The 17,974-nt window shown below is 45.1% G+C and overlaps 1 protein-coding gene and 1 non-coding gene across 9 annotated transcripts in view; both read left to right on the top strand.

The window, feature by feature from the left end:
* DDX31 (DEAD-box helicase 31) overlaps positions 1-17,974 on the top strand; it is a 70,350-nt gene that overhangs the window by 29,904 nt on the left and 22,472 nt on the right. For 6 of the 8 annotated variants that reach the window (XM_072778482.1, XM_072778484.1, XM_072778481.1 and 3 more), the window contains 5 exons: positions 2,857-2,907; positions 4,668-4,807; positions 9,678-9,759; positions 16,984-17,055; positions 17,299-17,410. In XM_072778482.1, the coding sequence (XP_072634583.1) occupies positions 2,857-2,907; positions 4,668-4,807; positions 9,678-9,759; positions 16,984-17,055; positions 17,299-17,410 (457 nt within the window). The remainder of the gene's footprint in view (positions 1-2,856; positions 2,908-4,667; positions 4,808-9,677; positions 9,760-16,983; positions 17,056-17,298; positions 17,411-17,974) is intronic. The other 2 variants (XM_072778483.1, XM_072778486.1) reach the window with 2 other exon arrangements.
* On the top strand, positions 16,393-16,465 carry TRNAK-CUU (transfer RNA lysine (anticodon CUU)). The gene has a single exon. It is a non-coding gene; the product is annotated as a tRNA-Lys (tRNA).

Raw genomic sequence — 17,974 nt, 5'->3', positions numbered from 1 at the left:
GAGCTGTGTGTGCTTTATGGGAAAGTGCTTTACTTCCTAGTAAATGGAAAACAGGAATGACAGACCTAGGAAGCCATCGGTTTGTTGCCATCAGGACAACAGCCGATGCACACAAGCAACGTCAGTAGACGCTAAAGCCCTTGGGCAAAAGGTTTTGGGAAACAGTCTCAAAGTTTTACTCCCCAGTTTAATGATTAGTTACAAAAGAGAAAGGTACCTTCCAGTGGAGAGGGCGAGTAGATGCCACTTCCTTGGGGGATCACACATAGTGCCACCAGTGCGGGACAGGCTGCCCTGGCGTGTCTCCTGGCATCAGGTACTGGGAAGTACACCCATCCTGATGTCTTTCTGCCAGAGAGCTCCCCGAGAATCTCACCATGAGGACATAAGGTAGACAAATACAGATTCGGGGATGTACTTCCAAGACTCCTGGATTCCTTCAAAATTGAGCTTTCAAAAGTTAAATAAATATTAAGGACAAGGGTATTGTTCTAGATTAAGAAATTCTAGAGGGATATAATAAAAACAATGCATGATCTATGAGTCAGTTCCTGAGTTGGGCAAGAAAAAAAATCTTAGGTGCAGGTGGAAAAATTGAGTATGAGGTGATTATTAGAAAATAATGTTATTTAATAGTAAATTTCTTAGGTACGATGATGATACTGTGATCGTGTAGAAGAATGTTCTTGTCCTTGACTTAGGGACTAAGTGCTAAAGTATTTAGGGATAAAATGTCGTGGTATTTGCAACTTACTTTGCAAGAGAAAGCAGATGTGCGAAGATTAGCAGTTGATTAATCTAGACGAAGGATATATGACTGTTCATCATACTATTCTTCCAACTTTTCTGTTGGGTTAAATTTTTCTAGATAAAAATTGGGGAAACAATATGCATTCATTGAACGAAAAAGCAAACAACGGAGGAAATCGTAAAGAGAAACATAAAAGTTACCACAACCCCTGTACCATCTGAGAACCACAGGGGATAGTTCTGTAGGGGTAGGTTCCCCGGTGATCTCTCAGTTCCTCTCTCCATGTATCCATCTACCCATGTGATGTCTTATTTTAGGTACCCTCCTTTTTTTTCCTTGGATTTTTTTTCTGGAAGAAACCAGACTTCGTGCTTTAGAATACTTGACATTTGGGATTTGACTTTCTTGGTTGGGCCCACGTGCTCCTCCCTCTCCTGCACATCCTATAAGCCAGGAGTTGGAGCTACACACCTGGCTAGATTTGCTTTTGTTTTTGGCAAGAATACACCACAGGCGATACTCCACACTTCCTGCGGCACAACAGCTCATTGTCTTTCTCTTTTTGTCAAAACACTAATGTTTCACAGTCAAAATTATAAAAACCTCTTGAAGCCCAGCTTCCACCCTTGTCCACCACCCCAGCCTCGTCCCCTACAGGTAACTTTTTGTAAGCTTTTGGCTTTTTTCCTCCATTCTTTCTTTTTGAAAGATGAGCAGATATATTTCCTTTCCCTCATTTCTCATGCAAAAGCCTACTCTGCACACCCAGAACAGATCATAGAGATTGTCCATGCCTGCACGCTGGCATCTCCATCCTGTCTCAGCTGTGCAACGCTATGCTGCAGGGGTAAGTATGGCTGTATTCTGGTCAGCCTGTCTCCTGCTAGATATTGGGGCTTTTTCCACACGTGCAGTTACACATTTTGCCAAAATGCAGCATGTTGTATTTTTGCCAGTATATTTTTGGGATGGATGTCTAAGAGTGAGATTGCATCTGGGTCAAAGGGCAAATGCATATGAATTTTGTTGAATACTACCAAATTTCCTACTATAGGGTTTTATACTATTTTGCATTCCTACCAGCAGCTTGTGAAGGATGCAGCATCTATTTTGATGGTGGAATAGTATAATATGGCTGTGGAAAAGTAAAACAGACCTGGATTTGCGGACTGCCTCTACATTTTAGCTATGTGTCTCTGGACAAGTTACTTAATCTGTCTGAAACTTGGTTTCCTGACCATCAAATGGGAGTACAGGTTGTTTGAGGAGTTATTTGGAAGATCACTTGAGATAATGCAGGTGAAGTGTTGCACAGCATCTGGTGTATAGTAAGTGCTCAGTAAATGTCGAAGGGGAATATTCTTATTATGACTGTCATGCTTAAACATGAATGCCCCATGTAAATTTATCCCCCAAAACTGAGAGGTACTTATTCTCTAATCTCTGCCAGAATGACCACACAGACACTAGAGAGCAGAGAGAGAAACTCTACTCTTTGGGTGGTAACCAACTAAAAAGGAAAACTATATCTCCTTTGCTTGTATAATTTTCATGTCTGATTAAGTCTTTGGAACATTATTTGATCTTTACTGCTATCTGAGGCTGATAAGTCCTCAGTAAAGACTTTGCAACTCACCTCTGAAAGGGAATATTTGGGGGTGATCTTCTAGATGCATGCCTCAAAGCCATGTCATTGTTAGGCACTGCTGTTAGGGAAGGGATGAATGCATTCATCATAGAGTGGTTCAGGTACCACGTGAAAGTAATAAGACATGCTAGACGTTTTCACAGTTCTTACATGACACAACTGATAATGACAGTTTTGAGGTTAACAGTTTATGTTCTTCAGGTAGAGTGGTGACCACTTCACTGACGTGTTCTGTGAAACTTACCCCTCAGTTGGAATTTTCAAGAACAGATGGACTTGAGTGGGTCCCTGAAGTTGAATGCTGGTGTGTGTGTGTGTGTGTGTGTGTGTGTACACGTACACATGTGTACCCACTGTGCACATTGGGGGTGCACAGTTTGCATTAGATTATCAGATAGATCCATGGCCCAAAAGTTCAGAAACTCAGTCATAAGCCATACTCTTTTCTGTTTTGAAGGATGTTGCAGCTCGGGGCTTAGACCTCCCTCAAGTCACGTGGATTGTTCAGGTAATTTTTAAGTTTTTAAGGTGTGAGCTCAAGGCAGAAATATAAGATTGTGAGTAGATACATTAGCTTTAAGTGGAATAATTATTATTAGCCTCTTGGGTGTTGCCCTGGTAACCAGGCAGCAGCCAGCCTTATCTGCACAATTCTCCTGGTATCTTTCCCTAACCCAGCCTACCTACCCGCTGCAGGGAAACAGCCAAGGCTGAGCGGTCATGGGAGGGAGAGGCAGGCTCCCCTGCTCCCAGACTAATGCATGTCACACACAAAGTTTCAGCAATCTGAAAATAACAGGAATTACTAGGGCCCTTGGGAGGTCTCATTGTGTCCAGAAGGAGATGGCTCAGCTGTCCTAAGAGCTGTGTCCATGTACATTGACCTGCAGGGGGCAATTAAGTCCCTGACAGCATCTTACACATACCTCTAGCCTTAGACGCTTTGCCAGAGGGTACAGGTGTTAGCACTAGAGTCTAGTGGTTTCAGTTTTGTTTTTTCTTTTCGTTAGTCTGCAGAATGGTATTTTTAAGCCTTCTGTGTGGGGGCCAGGGGACACGTGCCCCATTTACGTGAGTCATGGTTTATTCACATTTTAGTGGAATTGCATGCCTGTCACTGGCTAGGAAATCTGATCTGCTCCCTGCAGAAGACTACTCTTCGACTAGAGGCATTGTGTCTTCCTCATGGCCACGGAGCAAAGTAAAGATAAAAAGGCAGGATAGGGATGCTTGGGTGGCTCAGCAGATTAGTATCTGCCTTCGGCTCAGGGCCTGATCCCAGGATCCGGAATCAAGTCCCACATCAGGCTCTCTGCGAGGAGCCTCTGCCTCTCTCTTTCTCTCCTTGTCTCTCATGAATAAATAAATAAAATCTTAAAAAAAAAAAAAAAAGGATATTTTAATGTTGGGGGTGCGGGACAGACTGTTCAGAGCTTTCCTGTATTGTGAGATTGATGAGATTCATGTGCCTGGCACACACCTACCCCCCAATATATTCTATCCTTTTTGGGCCTCTGATCTTTGAGTCATGTAGCAACAAAGCGAAAAAAGGAAGAATGGATAGATGGTTAATTCCTTTTCATGATGACGAAGTTATTGCCATAAAGATAATGCATTCTGCTGAGTTAGAGTCTGCCTTTTCCCTTGAGTCAGGAATGTTGTCATTGGGAGCAGAAGTAAGTCCCTGCAGGAGGGGAACCTGCCTCTCAATTGCCCTATACTTCTGTGCCGTTGGGATTGAGTGGAAGTGCAGTAAGGTGGTGGGGACCAGCTCCCAGGGGCTCTGCAGCAGAGTGAACTCTGATCAGAGCAGCCGGCCCCTCCCTGCTGACCCCGTCTGGTCCTCTGGCCTCCGCCCCACTGCTGTGTCTGCCACAGAAGCAGGCCAAGGTCACGTGGCCATCCTGCAGAAAGGTGCCCCTGCCCGCCTCTGACTTCACCTTGCACAGTCATCATGGTTGAAAAGATGCAGATAGGAAAATGAAGAGACCTGTGGAGAAGTAAAATTACAGAGGAGATACTGGGACAGGAAGGCGGCTCGCTCATCGGAAACTTGGCCACTGTTCACGTCTGCGTGTCAGAGCCTCGTTATTTCCAGTGAAGTCAGGGGTTTCAGAGTTGAGTGACTTCTCCTTGGGATTGTGTGAGGGTAACCATAGCACCAGGGTTTAATTCTTGGGATACCTGGAGGCAGGTGAGGGGTATTGCACTTCCAATTAATGACAATCCCTTGATCTGTGAATGCTTCATTTTTGTTACCCTTTTTAGTACAACGCGCCGTCTTCACCTGCTGAATACATCCACCGGATCGGGAGAACCGCCCGGATTGGCTGCCATGGGAGCAGCCTGCTCATTTTGGCTCCTTCGGAGGCAGAATATGTCAACTCGTTGGCTTCTCACAAAATCAAGTGAGTCAGAAACCTGAACGGGGTTTCGGCTGATCTCACCTAATTAACTTTCTGTCGCCTTCTACAGTGGATGGGCCTTGTAAGCTGACGAAGAGCCATTAACCCTTGTGATCCCTAAATGAGTCCCAGAATAGCCAGTGGCAAACACTAAAACCCTTCATACCGTCAGCACATGACAATTTTCATTGTGTTGCCAGACTAAGTCACAGAAGGATCTGTTGCACTTGGTTTTTCTGTATGATAGAGGTCTGTGTTTCACTTCACCTTCTGTAAGATACGTGTGCACGGCCCTTGTAGCCAGCTGCTTAAAGACCTTTATCATTCACAGGTTTTATTTTTATGCTCAACGTTTTGTACCTTTAAAGATGATTTTTGTCTTTGAAAAAAAAAAATAGTGCTTTGACTCCTCACACAGCTCCCTGCTCCCCCCAGGAAAATAAAGTCAGGGAAAAAATCCTTTAGGGGCAGCCGAGATGCCCGTACACCCTCACAGCCGGGGCTATGCAGCCAGCACCTTGATGGCCGGGAAGCGCAGTCAGGGCCTCCAGCAGATCCTGACCTCACCCAGGAAGGACAGTGAAGCAGCAACAGAGAATAGGGTCTCAACATGGCCGGGAGTGAATGTAATGAAGGCAGAAGGAACTCCGCTGGGCCACAGAAATGAACATGTTTTGTCCTGTTTTCAGTACATCCTCCGGCACCTGAAGTAACAAGTGCTAATAATAGGCTGCTAAAAGCATGGGGTTCTTCACACTGGTCTACTTTCACAAATTTCTTGTGCTCAGACATAGCACAGTGATACAGAAAGCGTTTTTGGAGGTATAGGAAGAGTCCTTTGTGTGTATGCTCGGGAGGGTAGGACACGGACCTTGCTGCACAGAGGGCCCTGAGTGCTGCTTGGAACCAACGCTGTGAACTGGCGCATAGCTCCCCTGTACCGCTGTGCCCGAGGATCTTGCCTGCTGGTGCTTCACTTTGCCCAGCCAGTGTTTTATGTAAAGCAGCAAATAAAATGATGAGACTTACTTTCTGTATAGTAAAGCGCTGGCAGAGTCATTGCATTCTGCACCTGTACTGATATTCCCAGACAGGTGGCATAGGACTTGGTCTGGGGACCAAGTGCAGGCCACCCACATGGAGAACTGCCTGTGACTGTCCCCACCACCCTGCCACAGTTCCCGCCTACAGAGCTGTCCCTCTCCCACCTGGGGAGAGAGCTCCCCTCTCTTTCCCTCCTTCCCTGCACCCGAGGCAGACTTCGCAGCACTCAGCAGTCTCGGGGTTGCTCATGGGAACATCTGTGGGCTGGGGCTTCCTCAGAAGATGTACTTTTTATATACCCTTCAGTGGTGGGGAGGCAGGACCCCTCTACTAATGAACCTGGGCCCAACTAATGCTGGTTTGGGTTTTCCTGTCATTTAAGATCTTAAAACAATTTCACGACTGAAATAGTGGATTCTATTGGTTTCAGGAAGATTGCATATTTTATCTCACTTGTAAGAGGAATTTTGGTGGTCAGTTCATCAATCTCCCTCACCAAGAGCTTCCTCTCCACCTGGTTTCTCAGTGCCCTAAGGCTAGGGGCTGACTGGTCCTTCTTCTTGCAGGAGCTTTCAGGGCCTTGGCTGGTGCTTGACTGGGCAGCTATACCCCGGAAACATTGGGAGTTGAATGAAGACCCATAGGTGTAGCCCCTCCTCCTGTCTTCCCTTACCCTGTTCTCCCAGGCTGGGAGCCTATCACGGCGCTGTGACTGTTTTCCTCTGGCACAGGAATTTGTAGACCTCTGGAAAGTGTTTTCAGAGGCGTATGTTGTCATCCACGGGAAAACATGTAGTCACTGCACTTTGGTGGCCTCTTACCCATGGCTGCTTTCCCCCACCTTCTGTTCTAGATCTACCAATTTATGTTCTCCTTTCCTTACTGTCAGCAGTTCCTGGATGTTCTCCCGTGCTCATTCACTTTGACCTGATATGCTCAGAAAAGTGGGTGCTAGCCGTTGGGAAGTCAGATGATTATTGTCTAGCCCCAAAGTTACCTGCACGGATGCCTCTGCCTCTCTCTGCTCTCAGGTCTTCTTTAATAAATGCATTCAGGCTAATGGCTATGAAAGGTTCAAATATAAGCCTGCATTCAAAAGGGGAAGATAATAGTTAGCACCAACCTGAATTATTAGTGAGCCATGTGTATAAAAATAACGCTCATTTTCTCTGATGGTCTCTTCTGGAAAAAACTGCCCGTGGTGTTCATGGAAAATCCAGCATAACCATGTGCACAATCAGAAGACAACTCCACGATCCAGTAATTCTCAATATTTGGACTTGTAGGGCAAGTTTAGAAAGATGAAGACAGAAGTACCCCAAGGAAGAAATTCAGGTCTTTTGTGGAGAGAACATCCATTCAAGGGGAAGAGAGTCCTGGAGGGGTCCAGCCTCACTCGTTTCTGCCCTGAAAATGCACCTACTGAAGCTTGTATTCCTGAACCACTGACTGCTTTGTGGGCCTGATGTGATCAGTCTCTCCCCCAAAATATCAGATCTAAGTTACCGTGTTGTAGCTGTGGATTATGCTTTCCGATTTCTGTCTGAGGAAGGGCTATATGTTGGGTATCTTGACCTAATACAAAAAAATTATACCTAGGAAGATCTGATAGCAGAGTGTGCCATGGAAAGAAGCAAACTTGAATGTCTTTGGAATCCAAATATTTAAAAAAAAAAAAAAAAAAAGAGAAGGAAGATGTGTTTGTGTTGTGCCTTAGAACCTGGGAGCCAGGCAGCAGGATGCTAGGACGGCTGATGAATTACAGGAGAGATTCAGGAAGGCAGGCCGAGGCTCGTGGCAGCAAGGGCCATCACAACAAATTGCTGCCTGCCTTCCTACAGCAAGCACCGTGGAACTCGCCCTGACAGTGTGATTTAGCAGCCAGGGCTAGAGACAGGCGCCCTGGGCCACTGCCACCTCTATTTGAATGCTCAGGACTTTGTTTCTGCATCCTTCTGATATCCTGGTGTTTGCCAGCTTCTTCCCTGTTTTCCACTTCTCCTTTAAATGTGTTTCTAATGAAAGTCGTCATTGGTTTATTAAAATGTAAATGCTTCATCAAAACATGCATTTCTCAGATCAGGCATGAGACAGTTGCCTGAATTTATTTATCTGTCTCTTTTCATAGTGAGGCAGGGTGATTCAGATCTGTTGGTAGAACCATAAACAGGCAGACTAGATTGGCTTTGTTCCTCAGCAGCAACGACTTCTTAGAATAGGAGGCAGCCCCTTTTAAACTGTAAATCACTCCAGTTCCTTTCCAGCTCCTGTTCACTTACTGTGCCGGGTCCCCCAGCATTGTCACACAGACACACACAGTCAAAGAGCTGTGCCCTGGCTGGAGTGTCAACACTGCCATGCCTTTCAGAAAACAGTGCCTCTCTGCGCTGTATTTAGTTATTTGCATCCCTGACTCTGAATGGACTTATTCTTTCTTTCTCCCTGCTTCAAGATCTCACCCCCAAGTCCTTATGTTCCTTTTACTTTCCTTTTTTTTTTCCCCTCAAGAAAAAAAGTGATGAATAGAGGCAAGTCCATTAGACAAAGAAAAAGATAGGACTGGGCTGTGTTTTCACCTTCAGATTTCCAGGCATAAACAAGAGACACATTCAACAGCCACAGCTTTTCTCTCTCATATGAAAAATAGATTCTCCATGAAATCATGAGCCCTTTCCCCCAAACTGCTACCTTCGAAAACACATGCTCTGCCTTCTCCGGTTGACTCCTCCTGCTGTAAAAAGATTTCATGTATCCATAGGGCTATGAGCTGGCAGCAGAGGAAGAGAATGTGGAGGGGCGGGGGGCTGGGGGTGTTCAGGGAAGCGGTGACACATTTCAGGTAAATCGCTGTCAGAGATGTGACATTTTCATTCATAGCTTTGTCAGAGTAACCTTTGGGGGAAAGGGGGAGAATTGTCTTCTCCCACATGAGAGGTTGCCATTCATGTTTTAATTTGCTGTTACATTAAAAAAAGAAAGAAAGAAACAACATACAGGGAAATCATTTATCTTTTTATGATCTGTTTTTCTCCCCAGAACTCCTCCTTCCTTTTTTTTCTCCCTGGGAAGTATGTTTTCAGTAGCTCCCGTTTCTTCCTTGGGCTCTAACACTTGAATCTGCATGCACCTCCCGTGTTTGAGTGCCGTGGCTTCCCTTCCCCACCACGAGGCAGGATGGGCCTCCTCTTCTGGCTCAGGGTGGCTTCTGTCAAGTCCAGATTCTGATCTCAGCTGTTTATACATAGCTCTAGGTCCATCAGAAGTCATTTGTTTCTCACCCCTTAATAATTAAGAGGTGAGAGGGTAGATGTCCTTCTGGGTGGATGAGAAGAGAGCTCTGGTGCTGTGGTCACTTGTTACCCTTCCCTGAGGAGTTGACCTCAACAGTTAAGGACCTTTAGCCATTCACACTCCCCACCCCCACTTTTTTTTAGTACAAAACTAAAGTGACTACCCAAAATATTTTTTATTTCCTTATCTGCTCGAATCAAAGTAGTATGTTAATAAGCAGGCCTACTTGTTTAGTATTTGAGATGGATTAAGAAACAATGATGTGATCCCTATACAGAAAATTCTAAATTTAGCCTGTTTGAAAGTCATCAGAGAGGATGGAGAATGTTGGGCATATGACCGCATCTGTCCCTGTTATGTCATAGAGATCCCTTCCTTCCAAACTCCTAAAGGTCTAGGAAACGATTTTCTTTCCTGTGTAGGCATAGCTTCTACTTTATATTTGATTAGCTTGAGAACAGGCCAGTTTTATGCATCAAGATTCCAGATGTTATTGGGAGAATTAAAAGTTTGCCTTGATGTGCCCTTCCTTTTACAGCATTTCTGAGATTAAGATGGAAGATATTTTGTCTGTTCTGACAAGGGATGATTGTTTTAAAAGGAGCCGATGGGGAAGCCAGGTGAGTTTTATTATTTATTATACTTGACTGAACAGACATGATTCCTTTCTTGATTTGGGGTGGTGGAGACTGTGTGTGTGGGATAGTTAGTTCCTCTGTCAAGCAGACGTGTACCTAAGGGACTGTGAACATTAGATGAAGCCACACCTTATTCGTGTTTTCCTTTTTCTCTCTCTCTGCTTCTGGATGTGTTTACCAGTCTCATCCAGTTAACGGGCTACTGTCCATTCTGGAGGTCCGCTGGGCCATGGCAGGCTTCCCAGAAAGGAGGTTTCATTCTGGCCCAGATTGAGTCTGGAGGGAGTGTTACGTTGCTCAGCCCTGGTGGTCCCTGTCCAGACTATCAGCAAGGACAACTGACTGGACCCATACACCCAAGACACCCATGGAAGGACTAGATCTCTCTGTATCTCCTTTCAGACATGCTCAGTTCATCTGTTTTTTAATGTGGGTGCCATACACAGAAGAAGAATAAAGTTGGGATTGGTAAGGAGAAAAATGTGTGTTATCCATGCAGTTCCATACGGAGACCCTGAGCAGGTTCAGATAGCCCTGAGCATCCTTTCCTGCTGGTTTTCTGCATCTTTGCCTCTGCCAGTCCATGGCTCTCCCACACCACTCCAACCCATTACTCCATATATCACAGATCCGTGTGTATAATGTTGCTGAATATAATTTTGTCTATGAAATATTAATTATTTGAATATATTACATCAGTTGTCTTAAGCCTGAGGATAGACTGGAAAATCAGAGCCAAATTGATCAGACTTAAGAGTTTCTTTAGGGCAGCCCTGGTGGCGCAGCGGTTTAGCACTGCCTGCAGCCTGGGGCGTGGTCCTGGAGACCCGGGATCGAGTCCCACATCGGGCTCCCTGCATGGAGCCTGCTTCTCCTTCTGCCTGTGTCTCTGTCTCTCTCTCTCTCTCTCTCCCTCTCCGTGTGTGTCTCTCATTAATAAATAAATAAGATCTAAAAAAATTTTTTAAAAAAGAGTTTCTTTAGGCATCAAGAGGTGTCTTTTTTTTTAATTCCTTTATTTTTTTTTTTAAGATTTTATTTATTCATGAGAGACACAGAGAGAGAGAGAGAGAGAGAGAGGCAGAGACAGACAGAGGGAGAAGCAGGCTCCGTGCAGGGAGCCTGACATGGGACTTGATCCCGGGTCTCCAGGATCACGCCCCGGGCCGAAGGCAGGCGCCTAACCGCTGAGCCACCCTGGGATCCCAAGAGGTGTCTTTATTTTAATCAAATCTTCTCCTTGAGGCTGGGGCCTGATTTGACTGGCCCTGACTTCAGTCCTCTTGTTCCAGAGAGAACCTAAGGAGATGTATCTAAGAAAAGGCAGGGACACAGTTACAGCACCTGTCCAGGTCCTGAGACCATGCTGCCCTCTTCACACTCTTGGTCCCATTTGATCCTGCCAGTGACCCCAGCAGGCAGATGCTCATCCCACTTCCTAGGTGAGGTAACCAGGACCTGCAGGGGTGAGGGGCCATCGCAGGGGCAGCCTGACCTAGAGCACATGCTTCCCTTACTGTTCACGAGACTGAGGCAGTGCAGCTAGATGACTGCTCAATCAGGTAATGTTAGCCATCGTCATAGAGGTGACACTTGGTCAATGAACGTTACCACAGCAGAGATCCCTGTAAGCAAGAGAAAGAGTTAGAGACTCAGTTGATCAACAAGTTGTTTTAAGCGATGTTTCATTATGAAACATCCCTTATCAATAGTTCGTTGTCAAGGGAATGGAACAGTGACCAGACATTGTTCCTGGCACGCTTCTTCTGAAGCTCCATCCTTTTTTTTTAAATAGATGTTTATTTATTCATGAGAGACACAGAGAGAGGGGCAGAGACACAGGCACCCTGCTTCTCTCCCAGCCCCTGGACTGAAGGCAGCGCTAAACCGCTGAGCCATCTGGGCTGCCATTTTTTTTTTTTTTAAGATTATTTATATATTCATGAGAGAGAGACACACACACACACACACACACAGAGAGATAGGCAGAGGGAGAAGCAGGCTCCCTGCAGAGATCCCGATGCAGAACTTGATTCCGGATCCCAGTATCTCACCCTGAGCCCAAGGCAGATGCTCAACTGCTGAGCCACCCAGGTGTCCCTGAAGCTCCATCTAAGTAGGGTTTTTTCATGTTCCCATGGACACTTCATTATAGCCCCAGGACAGTGTACGGGAGGCAGAGAGGTTCAGAAATGCTGTTCCTGCAGGCAGCAGAGCAGAGAGGTTAAGGGCACGGCCTCAGGGTTGGATTCCTAATCTCGTTTACCAGCTCCGAGGCTCTGGGCAAGTACTGGACCTTCCTAAGCCTTGGTTTCTTCATATGTCAAGTTGAGATCATGTTAGTATTCTTCTCATTAGGAGATTGGAGGCTAGAGTAAGAAATAACCTGAAAGCCCAACATTGGTTCTAAAGGGTGTTCATCGTCATTATCAGTTAGTAGCGGATGTGGGATTCAGAGTTGAGACTCAGTGACACGAAGCCCAGTGCTTTTTTGCTGTGTCACAGAGGAACGTTAGCATCTGCCTCCTCTCCAGTAATCAGAACAAGCAGTAAAATCACGAAATGAGATCATAAAGATTCAGTCCAGGCTCATCTTCACTTACACTGTTTCTGGGACTGGCTCTGTTGTTGGTGTTTGTTTCTGAACTGGGCACACATCAGTTCTGTCCAGGGAGCTGATCGTTGTGTGCATCTCTGGATGGAGCCCCTGCTATGGATGTAGGGGAGAGGTAGCAGAGCAGCTGCAGTGCCCTCTGCTCTTCCAGGAGCAGGCGATAGCCATGTCTTAACCTCTGCCCTTTGGTGGCCTTGTGTGGTTTTTCTCCATAAGTCCTTTCCTTGGCATGAGGCCAGCCTTGAGGCCTTGCTGGGGCCCCAAGGCAAGCAGACTTGGGTTTCAGTCTTTGCTTCACAGCTGGTGGTTCTGCATCCTCCTGCAGGTTGTCTTCTCTCCAGCCTCAGTGTTCCCATCTGTAAACTGAGAACAAGAGTGCCCATCTTGTAGGTTGCTGGGAGGTTGACCCAAAATGAGGCAGAAAACACTCCATGCACTTCAGTTTGTCCCAGCCCCAAGTTCCTGCCTTGATGGAGAGGGACAGACAGAATATTTTTATATCTTTAAGGTGTGGTGAACTTTGCTTTTTTTTTTTTAATTTTTTAAAAAGATTTTATTTATTTATTCATGAGAAACAGAGAGAGAGAGAAAGAGGCAGAGACACAGGCAGAGGGAGAAGCAGGCTCCACGCAGGGAACCTGACCTGGGACTTGATCCCGGGTCTCCAGGATCACACCCTGGGCTGCAGGCGGCGCTAAACCGCTGAGCCACCAGGGCTGCCCGTGAACTTTGTTTTCAAAAAGAAAAAACACTCAGGGTGCTGGATGGCTTGGTCAGTGAAGTGTCTGCCTGTGGCTCAGTTCATGATCTCAGGGTCCTGGGATTAAGCCCCATTTGGGGCTCCCTGCTCAGTGGGGAGTCTGCTTCTCCCTCTGCCCCCTCCTCTGCTTGTGCTCATTCTCTTGCTCTCTCTCAAATAAATAAAATCTTAAAAGAAAAAGAAAAAAACACTCAGCAAGGTTGGGCTTTCACTGGCACCAAAATAACTGATTAGCTTACAAAACTAATCATCCTAGAGTCCCACGTGTCCCATTGATGCAAACCTGGCTTGTTTAACCAATGTTAACTTGAATTCAGAGGCTAAAGAGAAACTAAATGAAATTGACTATATTACTAATTATCACACAGAGCTACAGCCTAGAAGAGTGTTTTATGTGTGTGATCCGTGTGAGAAGTAAGATGAATAAAGTAGATGCTGGATACAACTTTTAGTTCTGTTGCTCAGTAAGAAATACTGTATGTTTTAATTGTTGCTCTCAGTTTGGGCAGTTCTGTCTAGCACATGGACCAGTGCCAGACAGATAAATGTGAGCTCACTAAATAGGCCATTACACACTTAGCCAGACACCTCATTATAAGGCCCCTCTTCTCACTTGGTTGAAGTCCATTGTAAATGTCCCTTTGGCACATACATTTTTGGGCTTCTGTGAACAGAAAGAGAGTGAGTGAAGCATCTGTAAAATGTATATTTCATATTTAGGTATATAAAATATATATAGCTATGTCTGGGTGTGCGAATGTTCACCCACCTACAAAGAGAATAAATTTGATCTTTCAACTTTACTGGGAAGCACTCAGAAGGTTCTAGGGAAGCATAAGGGTGGAACTCAACTTGGCAATCAAGTGATTAAAACAAAATCCTTCCATTTAGTTTAAAAATACCTTAGAAGTTAGCAACATCAAGACATGCTTCAAAAAAAAAAAAAAAAGAAAAGAAAAAGAAAAGAAAAGCCACCCTCCCCCCACCACTGCTACTACCTAAAACTTTTTACAACAAAAAAAAATGCAGCCTGAGTATCTTCAGCTCATCTGTTGCCTCTTGGTGTGAAATTTTCATCTTCAAAGTATGGACACACCCAAATGTGTTTTTTTTCTACAAGTTTTTTTTGTTCTGTGAAATATGCCTCTAAACAGACCTTAACAAAAGACTGGGCCATGGTGAGATATTAAAATGAGATCAGCAGCCCCTTCCCTCCCTCAGTCCCTTTGATCATCATTCTCTCCAGGATCAGTAGGGCTTTACAGCCTAAGAAATACTGAGTGTGGACCATTGGAACTGTATTTTCCTAAGCTAGCCCTGGTCCACTGGTTGCAAGTTAGCTTCATTAACCGGTACTGGGTCTATGCGTCTTTGAGGGGTGGGCGAGCCAGTCCTGCAGGGCATTCATGCGCCCTCCGGGCTTTGACCCGCTCTCATTACGGGAGCATTTTACCTGTCTGGGGCTGAGATGGTGCTGCGTGCATAACTCTGCCCCTGTCTTCAGTTTAAATTTAGACTGTCCTCCCCAGAAGACAACTGAAAAATACCTCATTCTCAAGAGGGGTAATTTTAAAATAAAGTATTTCTGGAAGTGGGGGTAGGGGGAGAAAGACATGCTTTTTCCTGAGTATATTATGTTTTCTGCATTAACTTTTTCTTATATTTTACTAAAACTGACCTCATCATTTCAAACGTGTGAACTTAGTTTTATCGCCTTTTTTCTACCTATTTCACTTGTACACACACATTATATATGTGTGTGTATGTAATTTTTTTTTTTTTTTGGGTTGGGAAGAAAAGATGCCTCATTTTGAAACCTAAAGGGGGAATAAGAAAAGCCCTTTGTAATATATTGCCATATTATCACTAAATCCCCTGACAGTTGTGACACAGAAGCAAGTCACCTGTCACTTAAGCTTGAGGTCTCTTTAATTTTCTCCTGGAATTCGCACCAGGCTGTCTTTAATTTGAGGCCTTTATTGGAATTCTGAAACCTCTCTGCCTCCCTGGCTCTCAGATCTATTCTGAGAGCTGTTACAGAATGTATACAATAACCAACAGAGGGATTCGAGCGGGCTGGAGCTCTGTTTATCTAACACTCTAGAGGGATTTTTGTGCTTATTCGGTCCTGGCTGCCCGGCTTTCAATATCGCTTTGACAACCATTCTGCCCTTCTCATTAATTTTAAACAGTTAAAACACAGGAAAAAGAGGAAAAAGTTTTCATTATTAAAGTGCTTTACTTTTTAATAACAGAGGATTCTGTCCGCCAGGGGAAAGGGCATCCTCGCTAATTTCACATTCATATTAAAAAAAAAACCACACACACACACACACACACACAAGGAAGGTGACAGTTGCATTGCTGAGGTGGCTTAACGAAAGGAGGGCAGCAAAAAAAAAAAAAAAAAAAAAGTTTGCATTTCACATCAGTTAAGAGGGTAAAAAAAAAAATCCTTGTTAATAACAATAGCAAATGTCCACTTTCATAACACAGCTCCTGAGTGACTTTTCTCTTGACATTTGAGTGGATAAAACCCTTAGGGGACCATGTACTGTGAAATCGGCTAGACTGTCATCAACCAAACAGGTAGCAGGAATGATTTGACGAAGCTAAAAACATTTTTAGGTTGTTAAGTCTCTATTAACACAGAGAGGGACGTCGACCCAAAGAATGAGGCTTTTCCTTCTCTCCCCTTTGTTCTTCCTCTGTCAGCTTTAAAAGTGAAAGAGACTCTGGAGTCTAGGTTAGGTACGGGGAGCCAGACAGAGGTGCAGGCACCCTGTCCTCCACAGGGGGTTAAGGGAAGCAGGGACTGGGACTCACACTGGCTGTTTCCTGGTGACCCATGTGGGTGGTGTGTGGTGGGTTATAGTAGAGGCTGAGTAGCATCTCTAAGAAAATCCGTGTCTTTGGGGGAACACATTAGCCAAACTGAGTTTGAAGAATCTGGGTTCTTTTGGATCTCAGTTTCACATTCAGTAGAAAGCATTCATGTTTGTTTTAAGACATAGGAAACAGGCGCCTGGAACCCTGGGTGGCGCAGCGGTTTGGCGCCTGCCTTTGGCCCAGGGCGCGATCCTGGAGTCCCAGGATCGAGTCCCACGTCAGGCTCCCGGCATGGAGCCTGTTTCTCCCTCCTCCTGTGTCTCTGCCTCTCCCTCTCTCTCTCTGTGACTATCATAAATAAATTTAAAAAAATAAAATAAGTTTAAAAAAAAAAAAAAAGAAAGAAACAGGCGCCTGGCTGGCTCAGTTGGTAGAGCTTGCGGCTCTTGATCGCGGGGTCGTGGGTTCAAGCCCCACATTGGGCTTAGAGCTTACTTAAAAAAAAAAAAAAGATACAGGAAACAGCACTTGGTTTTAGAGGGATATAAAGAAAGGAAATCTTTTCTCCAGGATTGTTGAAGACTGAAAAGGATAGGATTTTTTTTTTTTTTTTTTTATTAACGTTTTCCATCTGTAGAACTTTAGTGCATCCAGACGTCACTCCTCATACAGGGATGGTTTGCTGCAGAGGTTCTGCAGTCTTCTCTGCATGTGGCGTGAAGGAACAGACCACTCCTTAATAGGTCCCTGGCATCCAGTCCAGTGGTCCCGGACTGAAAGAATGGATCTGAAACACTCAAGTCTGAACCTCCCTAGGAATGAGGGAGCATGCTCTGAAATTCAATTTTAGGCAGGCCCCCATGGGGCCCTCTTCAAGAGAATGTCCCATTGTTCCCCTGTGGAATGTAAGGGAGGGGCAAGATTTCAGGCCTTGGTAGGAATAGGACACACCGGTCATGTGAGATCTGCCTATGTTCAGTGGTGTTTTCAATGCCCAAACCAGATTCGGACAATTCCAGAGTATCCCCAGTGGACCTTCATTTTGAACGTGAGTGACAAGAGGCTAGGAAGACAAGTAAGCAAACAAGTAAACAAATAAACAGACCCAATCTACTCCCTCACAAAGCTATCTTCATCTTTGCTTGACTTTAACATCTTTATAGCTCCTGTTTTTCCTCTAGTAATATTGAAAGGATTACCCTTGTTGGACCCTCGGTGGTTCCCGGGTGGTTTTACTGTTATTAAATCTATTATAAAGTGCTTCATTATTCCTGACTCTGACTCTGTCTCTCTTTTAATCCTTCCGCCACCCTCCCAGAAATCCCGAGCCTCTGGCCCCCAGGAAATCCGAGAGCGAGCCACAGTCTTGCAGACGGTATTTGAAGATTATGTGCACTCCAATGAGAGGAGGGTCTCCTGGGCGAAGAAAGGTTGGTGGATTTCCTAGGTGCTTGTGGACAGATAACCCTAAGGACGCTGTCCCCACTTTACCGGCATACCCCTGATGGGCTGAGAGGCCGACCTAGGGTCTTCTGTCTTGCTTGTCCTACAGGGTCTGGAAGCAGGCACGGAAGGCTTTAAAGCCGTATTAAATGTTAATTTCATCCTTTCCCATGTTTCACACAAATGAGGCTTTATCTTGGCTTACGTAAGACTAGAACTTTGACCCAGTGACTTGGATCTCAGGGATCCATTTTTGTCTGTCTTTGAAAACTGGATAGAAGAGACATGACACATCAGCAGAGACCGTCGTAGGCATGGAAATTGGAGATGAAGGTAAGGACAAGAAGCATCAGCCCTGAGCAGTCTCAGTTTGGACATACAAAGGAAGATGAGAAAGAACAGTACTGAGGGGGAGGGCACTAGACCCTGACCCCAATTCGTAGGGAATTTACAAGAGAGCTAGGTGTTCATTTAACATTCAGGCCCTCTTATAGGATAACTTGGCTCCTGGGATCACCAGGACTCAAGCAATTCCCTGGCGTACAGGACAA

Source organism: Canis lupus, chromosome 16 (genome assembly GCF_048164855.1).
Source record: "Canis lupus baileyi chromosome 16, mCanLup2.hap1, whole genome shotgun sequence".
NCBI classification, from domain to species: Eukaryota; Metazoa; Chordata; class Mammalia; order Carnivora; family Canidae; genus Canis; species Canis lupus.
The sequence above is the reverse complement of the archived record's forward strand: the minus strand, read 5'-3'. Positions and strand labels throughout refer to the sequence as shown.